We start from the raw sequence: 17,509 nt of genomic DNA, 5'->3' as shown, positions 1-17,509 counted from the left end.
TGTGACCTGCAGAGGCAGCACTGAATGTACCAAACCAGAACCCTCCCAGAAGAGAAATCTAGTAATTGTGAGCTAGAAGGTACCATGGCAACTCAAGAAGCATGGGGCATGTTGGCCATTACCAGCTGCTGGCGTGGAAACTGCGGTCACCGAGAGCTGCAGTGTTGCAATGGGCATTAGGTCACAAGCACCAGGATGTTTGGGTGTAGCTCCCTCATTGTTGAAACCTGTCCATGACAGACCCTATTCAAGGCTAACCTTTGACCCAGAGCTCGTGATCGTTGCAGGCATGGGATCCAGTGGATGTGTTCTGTATGAATGAAGCCAAGTCATACTTGGGGTAACTTTTGAAGTTTTGTTCAGTCGCTGTACAGAAGGGAAAGTTATTGGCAACTTTTTTTGTTGTTGTACGAGAGGAAGATGGCATTTGCATGAAAAATAAAGCAAGATTGAATTGGTGTCTTGTAAAGATGCTTGAAAATGGGATTTTTTACCGGTATGTTGTCAATCTGTCAATTTGCCAAGCATATGGCAGAGGAGATATATTACGCTCTTATGGAAGAACTGGCAAAGATCCATAATTGTTGTTTGGTCCATGCTCCCAGCGTATGACTGCAGTTGCAAACTTGTTTCCATACCGTCGTGTGTAATCTCTTTGGTGTTCACATGCAGAGCTCTTGTGTTGTTGAAACATTATTCAAGCATGGTTTAGTCACGTTTCAAACCACAACTTGCCACTGCAGTAAACCTCACTGAAGTCGACACTGCAAAAGTTGACATTTTTAACAAATTGTCCAGATTTTTTCCCCTGTAATTCTTCATTTCGTGGACATGTATGAATCAACATATTGGCAATGTCAACAATATCTATTAATCCCAGCTGGGGAAATCATGCATTAATTTCAGTGTTTCACAATAAATGAAATATCTTCAACGATGGCAAAGCTAATATGGTATTCATTGCTTCTTCCTGTCAACACTTTGTAAGCACGCATGTTATTGTTAGTGGTGTCCTCATTTTAACAAGGTTTATCTGTACATGTGTGGTATGTGGTTGAATCAAGTTGAATCTGCCAGTGGCAGTTTGAGGAGTTGTAGACATGACCAATAGTTAGCCAGAGCGTGCCAAATTAGCAATAGGGAGCAACCTGTCGTTGTAGGCCTAGACAGATACATCACAGAAATATCAGTAGCAGAGACTCCAACCCCAAGCACCTTCTAATCTGGAGATTCTCCTGCCTGAAACCCCTAGCAAACAGGAGACTCCAACTTGATGTGCGCAAAGCACACATCACGAGCGTGAAGCGCGAAATTCCTTGCGGCCGGCATCCAGGGCCCACTGAAGGGCCCTGGAAGCTCTAAGTTTCTAGATGCTCTCTCGTGCTATCTAAGGCTTATTTTTCAACATACAATGATATTAAGTAAGAAATCATTTCAAGTGGGAGACACAGAGCCTGGGCGGGAGAAATTACATCTCTAGCGGGAGAACGGGAGATTTTGCAAAACTGGGCTTTCGGCGGGAGATCTCCCGTCGAAAGCAGGAGAGTTGGAGTCTCTGCAGTCGATTATTCACTCAATATGACTGGATCATGGGAGCATAGTATCATACATTGCATATTGCACTTTGTTTGCCTTGATAAGTCCTTTCCACTGAGTTAGTAGCAGCTCAAATCACATACAGATGTGTACATGTGGGGCTATGAAAATGGAGTATGAAGGATGTTTCTCTTTAGCGCCAATCTTTTTTTAAAGTCAGGAGTGAGTTGTGTAAGAATGCTATGTGTGTGGGTGGATGTGTGTGTGTGTGTGTGCTTTCTTTCATATCCCTCCCTTCGTTGGTATGAGGACCAATACAGCACAATGAATGACTTCAGATTATACAAACCACTGTGTGCGGTATACACTGAAAATAATATTTTTACTTTTGTTATACCTTATTGATAAAGAGATAACAAAAGTGTACCCCACAGACCAATGGTGTGTATGTGTATATGTGTGTGTGTGTATACAGTGCACTCCCGTTACAACGAACACGGTTATAACGAAATTTCGTTATAACGAAGTAAAACTTCTGGTCCCAAAATTATCGCCATTAAAGTCTATGGTGCAAAATTCGCTTATAACGAACACGGTTATAGCGAAATTTTCATTATAACGAAGTCTTTTCCGAGGGCCACTTACAAAGAAAAACAAAAGAAATGTGCTCCGTTATAACGAACTGAGGATCACTCTCGAAAATACGTAGCGGAACAAGCATTTATAGCGTCTCTGCATGGGCGAACGCGTCACATCATTGTGTGTTCGCTTGGTGTGTCATGCACAGTTTCTGAGGGGATTTTGCGTTATTGTAATACAATAATCTGAAATTGAAAAACTATTTGTTTTATTGTTCACATAGCTTTCCAGTGTATGACGAGTATTCAACAAACAGAATATCATATATGCTTGGCTTCCTTGTTTTCGTTTTATATTGTATTTGTTCGGTTGTAACGAAATTACGTTATAACGAAAGAAAACTGCCGGTCCCGAGCATTTCGTTATAACGGGAATGCACTGTATTCGCCTCGAGTCCATAACTATTCACACTCTCTGTGTTGCAGGGAGCACACACTGACATAAATGCAGACAACTGAAATAGCAGTGTTTTAAAATGAGCAGTTTGTAGACCACAATGACAAGACAATCACTCACGTGTTGGTTGAAAAAGGGTTTTAACCAGCGCATCGTGTGGAAAAAATGATGCGGTATTCCCTAATACTCATTCCACAACAGCCATTGATAAGGGCTTCTAAGAAAATGCTACTACAATGTACTGACAACAGATTAATAATAACACACTTGCTGTACATTTACAATGCGATGTACAATGTACCGTACCTCCCTCACAAGAAATTTTATGCCACTCATCTTCACCTACTATCTTGTACGCAGAGATTTACTGAAACATGAAGTTTGAGGCACAGCCATCTTTGTACTGGTTACTAAACTCTGTTATGGAAACTGATCTCATACCTGCTATCACAAACACACTAAACACCATTATGTGGTCCAATAACAAATGATCGACTTACGATTCTGGCAATTCTTCTACAAAGAAATGTTATACAGGCAAACCCCATTACGTATGATAAACACGGATACAACAGGATTTCATGCATTATTTGCCACTTTAGGCTTGTGGTTGTAGGATAAGGTTCGATGGATTCTTAAGCGATGATAAACGGATGCTTCCATTACCATATGGATGGTAGGAATTGATAAAAAGATTGTTATTGGCAACGAGTACATTTGTAGAACATTTTGTCCCCCCTCCCCCTACCTCTCCTTTTCCATGATGTGTTTGCACATACAGACCCATAAATTGGATATTCATGCTACTAATTAGTCGGACGGTTTCGATGCAAGTTCATTAACGTTTTAAACACACGTCTCGTACCGTATTCGGTACAAACATATTATGCTAACAAAATTTCAAAAGAAAGAAAAGAGTCTTAGTGGTCCCGAGCATCTTGTTATAACAGGGTTCACCTTCACAAAAGCTCACCAGAATTGTAAATGACATGCACACATGTCTGACTTCAAATTGACTAATGTACTTGAAGATGAGCAGCTGGTATTCAGTTGGAACAGTCCTCTTGTGCTGGTTTATGAAAATGTGACAAAGAATTCTCAAAATCTATCAGTTTGTCAATTGACGGCAGAACTCTCTGCTTCGTGAAGGCGATAGTACCGTAATTCACCTTATTCCTCTGTACTGTATCGAAGTGGTATTACACCTGCAAAATTGTGCCCCCTACAAGCTTGAAAGATTGTTCAGTCATAAGAGAAGCATGCAAATATATCGACTTAGTAAACTGCTTGAAATAAGCCAGTGCGTAATTAGATCACTTGCACATTGGTATAAATGACCTTTATATTTTCTCGGTTGGTTAGGCACTTCACTCGCTTTAAAAGTGTCATAATGCATATGCTGGCCTGATGTAACATTTTATGGTATTCATATTCAAATAAAGAATGAACTTGCATACTACAAAGTACGTGTACAAGAGCAGGTGATCAGAATGCTCTGTCAAGTTGGGGAAGCATCCATTTCTTTGTTTTGGTTTGCCTGCTTTATCAAATTGTTTCAGTCAATCTGGCCAAAATATCACGCCTGCTGTTAGGTGGATGTGCTGGCAAGCAGCATTGGCAAGGATAACATGAATAATCATTGCATCACAGATGCTTATCTCAATGTCATTTATAATAAAAACCATCATGCCTGTTTGTATAAATGACCTTTTTTTTTTTCTCATGCCCAAAGTGGAACTATGAACTGGAGTACCACTTGAAGATTCTTGATTCATGACATTAACTTGAACCGAGGACTTCCAATCCAATCTACTGTATATGCTGAATATTTTTATTTTTGCGAGTCATTTACTATTCGCAAATTCAAAAACACATAAAAATATTGACTCTGATCCGGATATGAATGTGACATGCATGTATACATTTCTCCATTCAGTATTGTACTCCACGATCGCAAATTTAGCTCTCGCGAAATCATCGGGAAGTCCTGATTCGCGAAAGTTCTGACTCACTAATTACATCGTGTATACAGTGTCCCATATTTAGAGTGACTTGTTCTACCACAACCTGTCATTGCACCAACTTGGAGCGGCACCAAACCCCTCTCTAATCATACAGTAGTCCTACAATGTTGAACTTTAACCTTTGACCTCCACAGGCATGACCTCCTACCTCCCCTTGACCCCTAAGTTCATCAATTCATCCTTGCAGTCATACATGTACACACAGACACACAACATATATACACGTACATGTACCAATTTTCATTAAGATGCAGGTTGTCACTGTCTTTTGATAACAAGAAATAAGGCAAATTAAGATATACAACCTGGGGGGGGGGGGGAATTGTCTTTGGCCTGTCTAGGTAAACAAAGCATTAAAAAAAAAAATACTAGCGAGATAAAAACCAGTGTCAACTAAACATGCACACACCAACAAACACCAATTCTCGAAAAAGGCTTCAAATGGGGATATGATAGTTTGCTCAAGGTAACAAGGCATATTGCATTAAATATGTTTCTGAAAATAATTATGTTTCTGTATTTTGAATCAATTGACCAACTGCTATAGAAAACTATCAAAAATAATATTCAAATTCACTTACGTAGGCCTACAGCTGTACCAGTAAGTGAAAAAAAAAAATTGCTTCATGTGTTGCACAGGTGCAAACACCACGATTAAGTACATTTGTATGAACATTTTAGAATTTCCCCATTTGAATAGTGTTAGCTTCATGTGTTGCACAGGTGCAAACACCACGATTAAGTACATTTGTATGAACATTTTAGAATTTCCCCATTTGAATAGTGTTAGGTACTATTTGCCTACATTGCAGGTACTATATACTAGTATACAGAATGGGCAGGTGAAGTATATACATCTACCCCTGAGGTACTGTACCACAAGGGCCATAAAAGGGCACTTTTTTCATTTGTTTTAAAGTACACTGAACATATGGGCATACACTTGGTGTGAAATGTATCCCCAGTTGTGTGGAGTGAAATGTATCCCCAGTTGCGTGGAGTGAAACGCTACAATGTATCCCTAATTGAAGCCTCTTACAAGAACACTCACAGACATGTATATACACACATAAACAAACACAGGCACAGCCTGTGCATGTACGAAATACGCAAAATGGAAGAGGTCAAAGGTCGGACTCGAGGATGGGCCTGCGCAAGAAACAGCAAGCAGAGGTTCGCATCTGGGACGTCTCAAACTGAAGGAAACACATGTAAGACGACGCCCCTGGAGACGGAAAGATGGACAGATAGACAGGTGGGGACAAGATGTACAGAGAAACACACACCGAGTCAGTTCTACTGGACTACGTTGGTGTATCAAGACATGCAGAGTAATTATCAGTCATATGTACAGATGTAAAATGATTGATCAACCAACATACAATACCCTCTGTTTATTTTGGCATCAAAGAAATCAACCACAGTAAACAAGAAAATATAAAACTAACGTGTAAAACAACAAAACCTCCACGAGTTATCACCAAACAACATACACATTCACATGCGCATACCACATGACGTAATGAAGCACACTCGTACACGAATGTCAGTCAACATGGTACACTTACTAAAGCAGGACGCACAATTTGTAAACGTGACGACAAATGGAGTGAGAACAGAAACAAACAGCTGAACAGTTGAAACCATAAAGTTGGAAACAATGGTGTACGTCTGTCACAAAGGGTGGCACAAACACAAATACACAATGAGTTGTCCATTAAACAATGTCAGGTTGATTGCGTGAGTTATCATTGTGCTCAAATCTCCCATCTGCTTTCCAGTCTCCATTTACTGTAAAAACCTGAGATTTTCACACGCATGAAACTTCCACAAACTTTGCGAGGAGACAAGATTCTGGAAAGGAATATGGGAGCAAAGGGTTTTGTCTGCACAATACATTGGATACCAGTGGCAATTTGCAGATGTTTCAGGCCGTGAAAAATGCTGTGGGCTCCAATTTGTGAAAGTTTCATGCGGCGAACGTTTCTTGTTTGACTGTATGCACACATACATTGTTGTACTCTGATTATGAAATGAAATGGTTGATGACACATACAAGAAATGAAGCAACATGGACTACTCTTCTTCTTTTTTTTTTTCTGAAAATCAATTCATTTCAAATGGTTTTATTATTGTTGAGAAGTCTACACCACATCCATGAGATACCAGAATTCCGGTTTCCCTGATAACAAGTGCAGGTTTATGTTAATACACAACATCTCGGTCAAGTCATCAGTCATCAGTACAGTGTTAACACGGTGCAAAGTATGTCCTACGGTGGTCGATGTTAGCGTATTGACATTTGATCACGTGACAGAAATTCCTACGTTAGAGTGCCTGGTTCACGCTGGTGCGGCAAACATATCAGTCACACTGCCTGCCCACGGTACAAGAAACTGACACACACTGTCAAGTCCGATTCTGCACTTTCAGCACAATACTGGATGACGGTGAAATATAAATACACCTTTACACAAAAGTGTCTCCTACCTGTGAATCACAGCAGAAAATGCAGCGCAAAAGTACCTGTCAAGTGTACATATGTATGTCTGCACACAGCTTGGCCGCACGCGAGATTGTTAGAAACAGCACAGGGCCTGCCACAAACATATCATAGTATCTAACATAGTCGTGTTGCAACATATCTTCAGTTTCAACAACCTTGTACATGTACGTCCACAGCAACTTTCAGTGCAGTTTGTGCAGTCTGTCAGTGTTGCTATATTTGTAAAAATTCTAGGAGATTGTAGTAATTTCATTCGCTGCGAGAATGCAGTGTAATTCAGAGCTTGCCTACTTGTAAGATCTCTGGTGATCACTGAGGCAATGGGTGGGACTACATATTCCATAAGTTGCGTGAGGAGACACACCCTCAGACACACATTATCGCTAGATTCTGCTAAGATATCCACATTTCTAAACTTTGGACTAACAATATTCTAGCATGTATACACTCATTACACAGTCAAGTAATTATCACAACATGTATTACTTCTTGAGATGGATTCCAGCTTACACTGTATGACCCAGGCGGGGCTCTACTGTCACATCACACCAATCACATTATCGTGGAAGCAACACACCCCCAGACGAAATACTATGTCTTTAAAACAAACAAACACACACACACACACACACACACATACACATACAAACACTTGCTCACACAAATATAGACATACATACAGATCAAATATGACATTGGAAGCCTGTGTCACAACCTTGTTTACACTTGCACAGTGTACCCTTCTACCATTTCATCCAATTCCCTCCATTGGTCGAAATTCACATCAACATTGTAGCTAATTTGTAGCTTCAAGAAATCATTTTAGATATTCGCAATCTGCACATTTCTTGCTCAGGGATTTAAATTACCAGTAATTATTGGCCCAAATAAGAATGCAGTCTTATCAACCATACAGACTAACAGAATTGATTGCAAGCGGATGTATTCAGGGTAGACTAAAATTTGCACCATATGATTGGATTCGTGTCAATTTACAGGGGTACTATGTGAGAAAAAGCGGATGTCAAAGGTCACAGGAAACCAGAACAAGGACAGGGACTATTATACAATGTATCTGTTCAATTTCTGATACAATTTGTACTTGTTAGAGCTTCACTACCTATCAGTGTGCAACTGCAATACAGTGCACTCCCTTTATAACAAACAGGGTTATAATGAAACTCTTGTTACAACTATATGATTGCAATTCAGATCCCCCAATTATTGTCTATATACAAAGGCTTATATCTCTATATTCTGTATAGTTTGGCAATAACAAAATTTCTGTGTAACAAAACAAAAGTGCCTGTCCCAAGGAGTACATTGTATGTTATAACGGGAGTGACCTGTATTGCATACATCAAAGCAATATCTGTAGCATACAAAATAAGAAAATAACCCCCCTCCCCATTAACTCTCTGTACTCCTGTCAAGCACACACACACTGACACACACAGAACAGGCTGATGTGAATGTACACATGTATGTACTGCGGTTACTTTAATAGAGCATCGGGCAGAATAAGGGCACCACCTTGTGGTGTCAGAAAAAAAAGCTGAGCACACGGATGGACAGACAGACAGACAGACAGACAGACACACACACACATACATACATACATACATACATACATACATACATACATACATACATACATACATACATACACAAATATGAGAACAAACACAACATACTTGCATGCTCTCACCCATTACCTCATTCTACAACCACAGCTGAATCTCACAGTAAGAAACACATAGGGTCTACATATAAGCTGACTGATACAGACTCTTGAAAATTTCAGGTAACTAACAACCACTCCACACATCTTACAGGGACCGGAGAAAATTACCACCAGAATAAAAGAGGACAAATGAAATAAAAACAAAAACAAAACACAAAAACTCTTTGACTCTATGGTATCAAAAAAGAAAATGAGGACCTGTCCAAACCACAAATTTTCTGTCAGTGAGAGGTCTAGAACAAATTCAAATCCATCAAGGCTTACATTTGTATTGTACACTCCAGTCAGTGGCACGGTGTATCAGTTCGTACACATTGTATTTTTTCATGATCTAAGACATATACTTTTACCCACAATGCACATTTAGCTAATAATTACCTCTCAAGCCACAGTGAGCACTACATCAGTTTCCTCAGAAGTGAAAATACCCCCCCCCCAAAAAAAAAAAAAATAGATAAATAAATAAATAAATAGATAAATAAATAAATAAAATAAAATAAAATAAAATAAATAAATTAATTTTAAAAAATTTAAAAAAAATAAAAAGAAGAGATTCAGAGCTTTGGTTTGGCCCACATTACAAAACTGGCTAGTTAAGACTAGTCATGGACGGTGGCATAACACACTATCAGGTTACTGCATCGGATGCTGGCTGCTAATGCTGAGCTATTGCTGAAGCACTAACAATACACTGTACACAGACCTGAAGCCAAAACGTTATGCTATATCACATGCTAACCTACTTGTTCTTTGTCTTTGTGTTATTTTTTTATTTTATTAAAGCACCATTTCTTGTTTTTCCCTGGAGAAAGCCAAGCTGGAAATCCACTCGAGAGTCAATCAAGAAACACTTGCTTGAAATAATTTTGTGTTGGATGGCCAGGAACTGTATTCTTTTATTCTTTTTTAATTTCATTGAATCATAACTTTGTTTCAGATGTCATGAGTAGTGAAAACTGCTCTGAGGCTGTTAGGCATTCAGAAAATAGAAGGGTGAGATTGAGTGAGCTTAGAACAAGAGAAGGAGATAGAGAGAGAGTGGAGAGAATTTGGAGCTGATAAGAATTGTGGCAGCATCCTTACACCAAGGTTTGCTGCATAACATGACCTTTTGCCTACTCATTGGTTAAAACCTCTCCTGTGCAGACAAGAGCTATAACTCCAATGTGTACCAGAAATGCTAAACAGAAAACACTACGAGCTTTGTTTTTCCATTTTTTGCTTTTTCACTGGCTTTATGCTCTCTGCCCCAAAGTTGAAAGGTAGGGACATGAAAACTGCTGAAAAGGGGGAAACTTTTAACTTGAAGAGCCTAGCCATCGCGATGCTTGTAAATATGGCGATTACAGTGCTTATTCTTCTTGGTTATCTCTTCACAAATGTTTTCTATTTTTCTCTCCTTTATTTTTATATGCTGGGGAAATTGCAACCCTATCAGTAACTCACTCAAGTACATGACATACAGTGCTTAAACAGACAAACTTGCTATCATGTACCAAGAAATCACAGGTACAGTATCTGTAGAATGTTCCTTACCCCATTGAAGACTAGTCCCGAGTATACTCAGGCAGGTTTCTATGGGAAATGTATGTTATAACAAAATCAGCCTGTCCTCTATGGGTTAATACGCACAGTGACTTTCGAGTCACGGATACACTCTTGTAATGTTCTGACGATTTCAAACCCCTTGATTAGTTAAGATTACATAAAAAGACCAAAGGTCAAAGGTGATATAGAAAAAGGGCAGCATTATGATTCTAGTACGTGTGCATGGGGAGACGCCAACACCACTGGCATATTCTGGAAATTCTGCCTGACAAATTCTGCAGCTTGCCATACCATAGTATATACATTTTCTATCTTTGCTTACCACCATCCATAACATTTCATATGCAACTATATATATTACCTTGCCACAGATATACAAATTCAAACAGCTTCACACTTCTACATAGCAGGTACAGCGAGAACACATCATGTACAGACAGCTATTTACAAGTCTGGAACACAGATACAAGGTACAGGTGATATCCGAGGAAAACATACACATTCACCTCTAGATTCATGTTAAAGTCACTTTCAAATTTCTAGCAGGAACTCCTTCTCACATTTCCTACATTTATGATACCAAGAGGAAGTTAAAATGTTACTGAGCTGCAACATTTTTTTTTTTTACCATCAACGAGATATAAAACTCTATGAATATCTATAAAAACCAAATTATGAAATATAACATATAATTTACAAAAATATAAGTTAGAACAAGGAATTTCCTTTACACATTGTCAAAACAATCACATTGTTGAAGATCCCTAATGGCAATTAAAAATCACAGAGGAATCACATCAAAAGATTTAAAAAACAGGTGATTTCATTCTGCTACCATTCACATCCCCTGGACCTATTTACCCAAACTTTTGCAACTGCCTAATATCTATCTCTCTTTCTCTCTCTGTATATATATATATTTACTAAAAGTTCATCTTCTGCTGCAAATTTTGCTGAATCATGTCACATATTTTGTCTTAAAAATTCATTCAAACTGCTGTTGACAAGACTGGCTTTAGAGTGAAATTGATCCACTTTTGGTATCAAAGTTCAACAGAATGCGTTGTGAGTGAGTATATCATAAACAACAGAAACCCACCAAGCATGACAATATCAGATATGGGAACGTCCAGGGAAAGGGCAATATATAGGAGACCAATCAAATAAAACAAAACAAAACAAAACAAAACAAAACACTCAAAAATCATTAACAATCAGAAAAACTCTTTGTATGACTAGCCATATCCAAAGCTAATGATTTTTTTCTCACTGATGCAAAGCTGGTTAGGAAAATTCCCACATAAATTCACAGCATAGATTTTAGAAGGGAGTGTCAATTTAATATCTATATGTTTATGGGGGAGGAGGGGAATGCTTTGTTAACCTTCTTCTACAGTATCTACGACATTATATCGCGATAGTGTACAGCGCAATCCCATTATATAATGAACATTGTGACGATTATAACGACATTTCGGATACAATGAAGTAAAATTCAGGGCCCAAAATTATCATCTAGAAATATTTATACACTTTATTTGTTTGGATATATAAAAAAAATTGACATAACAAAAGGAAACTGCTTGTCTGGAGAATTTCATTATAACAGAGAAGTTGCCTGTACTCATATCTTATTCACAGGTAGGCAGTGCCACTTTAAATCACATCACAAAACTTCAATCGCAGACAACAATGCTTTAAAAAAGGAAAAAAAATCCCTGTAAAAATTTCCTCTGCAAAACCATTCAGGACACATTAAGACATCCCTCAGTTACAGACTGACTTAGGGAAAGTTAAAAAGCAGCAATATCAGCTGGCTGTAAAAAGAAGTCAAAAATAAAAAAAAATGGACTGGAGTGGAGGGCTGGCATGCTTCATACACAAACGAATTTGGTCCCTAGGTGAAAGCTGCACAGTACTTTCAACATAATAACAAATCAATACTGAAAATAAAAAACAACAATAACAAACGAACAAAAATATTTACTGAGGCACTTCGCCATGAATATCATTCCTGTGTGTTCTCGTTTGGACTATCTAATCACTTTGGTCTTTCCTCACACCTATGCCCATACTGAACTATAACAACATTCAACCTCTTATTCATTAGATGTCCAGCTACATGTATGAACACTTGCTCTGGACACACAAAACAGTTCATTAAAAAAAAACTCTTCACCTAACTATTAAAGAAATATTTTCATATATACTTAAAATACTTTCACACTCTGCCTCCAAAGCCACAGCTATGATATAAGAAAACAAAAGAATAGCATCTGTTATTCAAAACAACTGAAAGCATAATTGATTCATTATGGGTAAAGCTCTGGGCTTAGAGTATAATTCGCTTTCTTCTCTTTATCTTGGCAGTGTATTTCCTTGCACATCTTGGAGGATGCACTCCGGTCGCCATGGAGACACAGCTCAGCCATGACAATGAGGACTTGCAGTCACTGAGCTGGGAAAATTCCATCTCTTGCGAGTCAGGAGCAGACATTGAAAGACCCGGTACCATGGAGAGTCATGGCTGGCCCGGTTCATTTACTGCCTACCGGGATACAATCGAAACCATAAATAGCACAGGACTTCGCAAATATGTGAATCAAAGTGTACGCTCATCGGTAATGGTCGACTCAAGTTGAGATTCTTCGGCTGTGTGTGTACTTACAAAGGGTGCGTTCAAGTGCTCTAAAGCGAACCAAAGCGAACTGAACCAAAACGTACCGTACCGAACTGTGCTAGTTTTGGAGCGTTCGAGCGCTCTGTTGAGAAAGCGTACCCAACAAGTTATTTTTAGAAAAGGTCACGCTTGTGTACAGCAAGAATGTCATTGACCTTGCGCTTGACCTACTTACAGCTGTCCCGAACAAAGAGAATGATGTCTTTGCATTGTGACGTATGCGCATGATACGCGCATGCTTTACAGCGAACCTTTGGTACGCTTTGGTACGCTTTTGGAGCACTTTGGGAAGTGGTCCACTTTTGGCTCGGTAAAGTACGGTACGGTACACTTTAGGAGCGTTCGAGCACTCCTCTGGCGCGGGTAAGGTACGGTACAGTTCGCTTTAGGAGAGCGCTCGAACGCACCCAAAGAGATCAGTGATGAAACTGTACATTGTACACACAATGCTACAGGGATTCTCGAATATATTCGAACCGGGTCAGCCTTCCCATTCAATGGCATTCCCACGTTGCTGGGTCTACTAAACATGAATCAGGCTGGTAGCAGACTCCAAAACGTGTAGCTACAATAGCTACAAATTCTGTGGGTGAGGGAGGTGATGCTTTCTTTGGAATGCGGGAGGAGGCGGAGGGGCGGTGGAGGCAGCAGAGAGGAGACGAGAGGTGATCAGCTTCTTGAAGACTACACCACCTCTAGCTCCAGCAAAGGCCATGGTATGGCACACACAGGGCTAGTTCCAGTCAGTGCCTTTCATTGGTGGGATATTCATTGAAGTACAACATTTACAGACCATACACGTCATAACTAATATTACATGTATCATGCTGCTCTCACTTTCTCTCTCTCTCTGTCGTGCTTGAGTTCACACCCAAAGGAAAATATGAGGTCCAGTACAGCCACACCCGATTCCAGTTAACATCCAAGATGTCCCATGATGAACTCTATCCCGCCCTTGGGAACATTCTTCCAGGAAAGTTACAAGCAATTGGTCAATTATGTGTATTGAGCTCAACGGACGACCCTACACAGTGTGAACAGATGGGGTCAAAATGAGGTCACCACACGACCGGACTCATAACATAAGATACCCGACATGGACATGATGACATTCTTGGTGTTAGAACCACTAGAGAAATGAAATGCCTGACAACACTGGGGATGGTGGGTGCATTATACTGGTGTCAGTGTTAGAATGATGATGGTGATGCAGTACGGATACTTATGTAAAAGTTAGTACGTTGTTACACTTGTCCACTGTCATTACATCTATCAATTGATTCTTACATCCACATAAGCACATGGGTTCACCCCTCTCTGGCCCAAAATTCCAACATATCACCAATATCATACGTAAAACAGGAGATCAATGATACAGAAAGAATTTTCTAAGAAAATGGCACGCAGCATCCAATGAGACTTATGATACAGAATAACATGGAAGTTCGCTAGATGCATGACATATCCAAAATTTACAATCTCAGCTTTGGGAACGAGTCTTATCTTTATGCATGGCATTGCGATTAATCCACTGGGTACCAAGCACGCAAACATTCCCATCAAGACGTGATTATGGGAGGCTGGTGCTTTCATGCACGCACAATGAAAAAGAAGCCATGCCTGAAATATGAACAAGATGGAGTGTATGATATTCTGAAGGAATTACAAAGAGATTGATAGTTCTCAAGTCGCTTGTTTCATTTCTCTCTTTCTGCTATTCTAAACACACTGTCATTTCTGATCTTGCTTCACCATCCCCCATCCTTCCCTCAGCACCCCCTCAAAAACAGACGGCTCAGCAACATCACGAGGGATCTCGACATAGAAACAGCTGTAGGAATAGACATCTGGCAGCCTGGAAAGCTACAATTATGGTTTCACCATCACATTGACATTTGTGCTCATATCAACTTTGATATTAACTGGGCACATCATTTGTTCTGCTGGCCTAAATGTTGGTGGTTTAATGATAAAAATTATTCATTTCTCAAAAACATTGGATACAAGCATTTCAGGATTTCCACAGCCTCCCAAAGGAAATCTTCACAGGGATATACGTTGCCATGGTACCCAGTCTTGTTGGTTTGGTCTATATGTCTTGTTTATACATCTGAGTATCTGATCGATCTACATGTATGACAGTTAAACTGCCTGGGTCTATTGGTCTAAGCAACAGCAATAACAACACGCAATCAGTCATGTAAACACCTCTAATGTCAAGCCCTACACAGTTGAACTCCTCCTTTGGTTGCAGATAGTGGAAATCTCTTTTACTGAAGTCCACTTCACCTGATTCAAGTATCACACCCCTCTTTGATTGCTAGAGATATCTTACAGCCTAAAATTTGATGTTGGTATGTAAGAGCTAAGTTTGTGATCTACGAAGACATGTACACGCCCCTCCCCAGAGGAACAGTCCCTCCTATTTGCTACAATTTTCTGCACCCTTTTCCCACGGTGGTATGGTCCGCTGTCCCTCGATGCGCTTGGACTGGATTCGTTGGATGAGGGAGAAGAAGTCCTCGTCAGGCACCGTGGGGGCGGGGGCTGGCATCGGCAAGGTGCTTCGCTGGTCTTCGATCCTCGCGCCCTGCAGCACGCAAAATAAGACGGTGGAAAACATTGCACATTAGAAGCTGTGACCCTCACAGTGTGAAACGAGAGCAGAAATCTGGAAAGGACATGAGCTGCTAAAACTGTGCAGGACATCAAAGACAGCACCCCTGACAAGAAATGCGGGTCAGTTGAAGTAGAACTAAGCCAGCTACTCTTGCAACCTAATATTTTGGACATGAATACTACCCATCATGAAATCTTGTAAAAAGGTCATAATATCTTCAAATCATATCATGGCATTGAATTTCCCCCACTGCATAACAGGTTATAGCTTGACCTGAACTTTTAGATGAGTGGTCTGAAATGAAGGTTAGGGTCTTTGAAGAATATTACATGCACAAACCTGCCAATATCTAATCAACAATGACAGACATACCATGATCTCTAGTAAAGTATATACTTTTTACAAACAAATTTAAATATGCATTTTACATTTCCTTTTTTTGTTGTTGAAAAGCAATTATTACAAATGTTCCCAATTTCAAAGTCCAAACCAAAATAAAAAGATAAAACTGGCACAGATTCAGGCTCTCAAAGCATATCGATATCAATACAGAATCTGAAGTTCTCTTTAGAACTTGTGGGTTTTTTTTCATTTCTTCATGGAACTGGAAAAATGCAGCTATTTGGTGGCAGCTCAGTAAATATCAACCATTGACACACTGTTAAGAACCGATTGCTATGCAATGCAAACTTTTCATACTATTATGAAGTTGTGCTGAATTAGAAGACCTACTCAGAAATGAGTACGTAGGACTGTATTAAATACATAAATCATGAGACTAGCAAACTCAGGGTTCACTGAGCAACATCCCATCACAGAGTACCAAGGTGTGATGTCATAGCCATTTGTTGCCATGGAAATTGGTTCTAAACAATTTCACCTGGACTGAATATCTGTGAACATTACCGCTGTAACTACAGCCATAACAAAAGACTGACATCATCACTTTGGTACTATTAAAATGAACAGATAAATGTTCTCCAATGTTCCCTAAAACCTAAACTAGCTTTTACCTGACACCTCATGAGCATCTCAAAGAATTCATCGTCCGGCCCGGTGAGCTCTCCTTTTGCCAGCAGCTTTCCCAGGACGTTGTCGTTGGCCCTCAGGCCCGGTAGCCCCGGTAACCGCTGATTGGACGACGCCCTCTGTTCGTTGAGCCGGTTGCCCTGGAGTTTGGCGATCTCATCCAACAGCTCCTCCTTCTCTGGTAGGCCTAGAAGTGCATAAATACCCCGAAAATTAACTCTTGTGAGATGAAAGAGCACTTGAGAGGTACCCCAAATATGCTTCTCATCGCTTGCCAAGTTCCTCCATAGTTTAAAGAAATTAATTTCATGCCCCATCCCTTACAGAGTTCATTTGAGAATGAAATCCATACATGCCCTTTTCATGTGAATGTCTGCTCATTGCAGCTGTTAAGGAGCGGTGCAATCACGAAGAACAAGGGATGCACGCTATGTACCATATGCTCGCATACATTGCATCTCATCTTGTTTCAGTACCAAGAACCATCCACAAAAAAAAAATATCCAATCTGTGCGATTGATGCCTATTGATAGTGCCTGTTGACTAGTCTAAATTCAAGTGCTAGTTGGAATAATCTCCCACTCAGTACATCTACTCTTTCAGAGCTTCACACTCTCATACTTTGAGACTGATTATGAGACCAATAGTCATTACAGTAACAAATTACTTCACATCTTTTTTTTTTTACTTGACAATTTTTGACATACTGATACATTGGTGGGCGGTGGTTTGTTAGGAAGAAAGTAGGTTAACCATTTGGAACTCAGAATAGCATACTGCCATCCTT

At 39.8% G+C, this 17,509-nt stretch overlaps 1 protein-coding gene across 1 annotated transcript in view; it reads right to left on the bottom strand.

Annotated features, from left to right (window-relative positions):
• Window positions 1-12,639: 12,639 nt before the first annotated feature.
• LOC139744609 (G-protein-signaling modulator 2-like) overlaps window positions 12,640-17,509 on the bottom strand; it is a 77,376-nt gene continuing 72,506 nt past the window's right edge. The window contains exons 14-15 of the mRNA XM_071655042.1: window positions 16,707-16,909; window positions 12,640-15,663 (exon numbers count right to left, since the gene is read on the bottom strand). Coding sequence (XP_071511143.1) covers window positions 15,496-15,663; window positions 16,707-16,909 — 371 coding nt within the window. The 3' untranslated portion in view covers window positions 12,640-15,495. The remainder of the gene's footprint in view (window positions 15,664-16,706; window positions 16,910-17,509) is intronic.

Source organism: Diadema antillarum, unplaced genomic scaffold, assembly GCF_040938485.1.
Source record: "Diadema antillarum isolate AM-2024a unplaced genomic scaffold, OU_Dant_1.0 scf00000035, whole genome shotgun sequence".
NCBI lineage: Eukaryota > Metazoa > Echinodermata > Echinoidea > Diadematoida > Diadematidae > Diadema > Diadema antillarum.
This window is presented reverse-complemented; position numbering and strand designations above follow the sequence as displayed.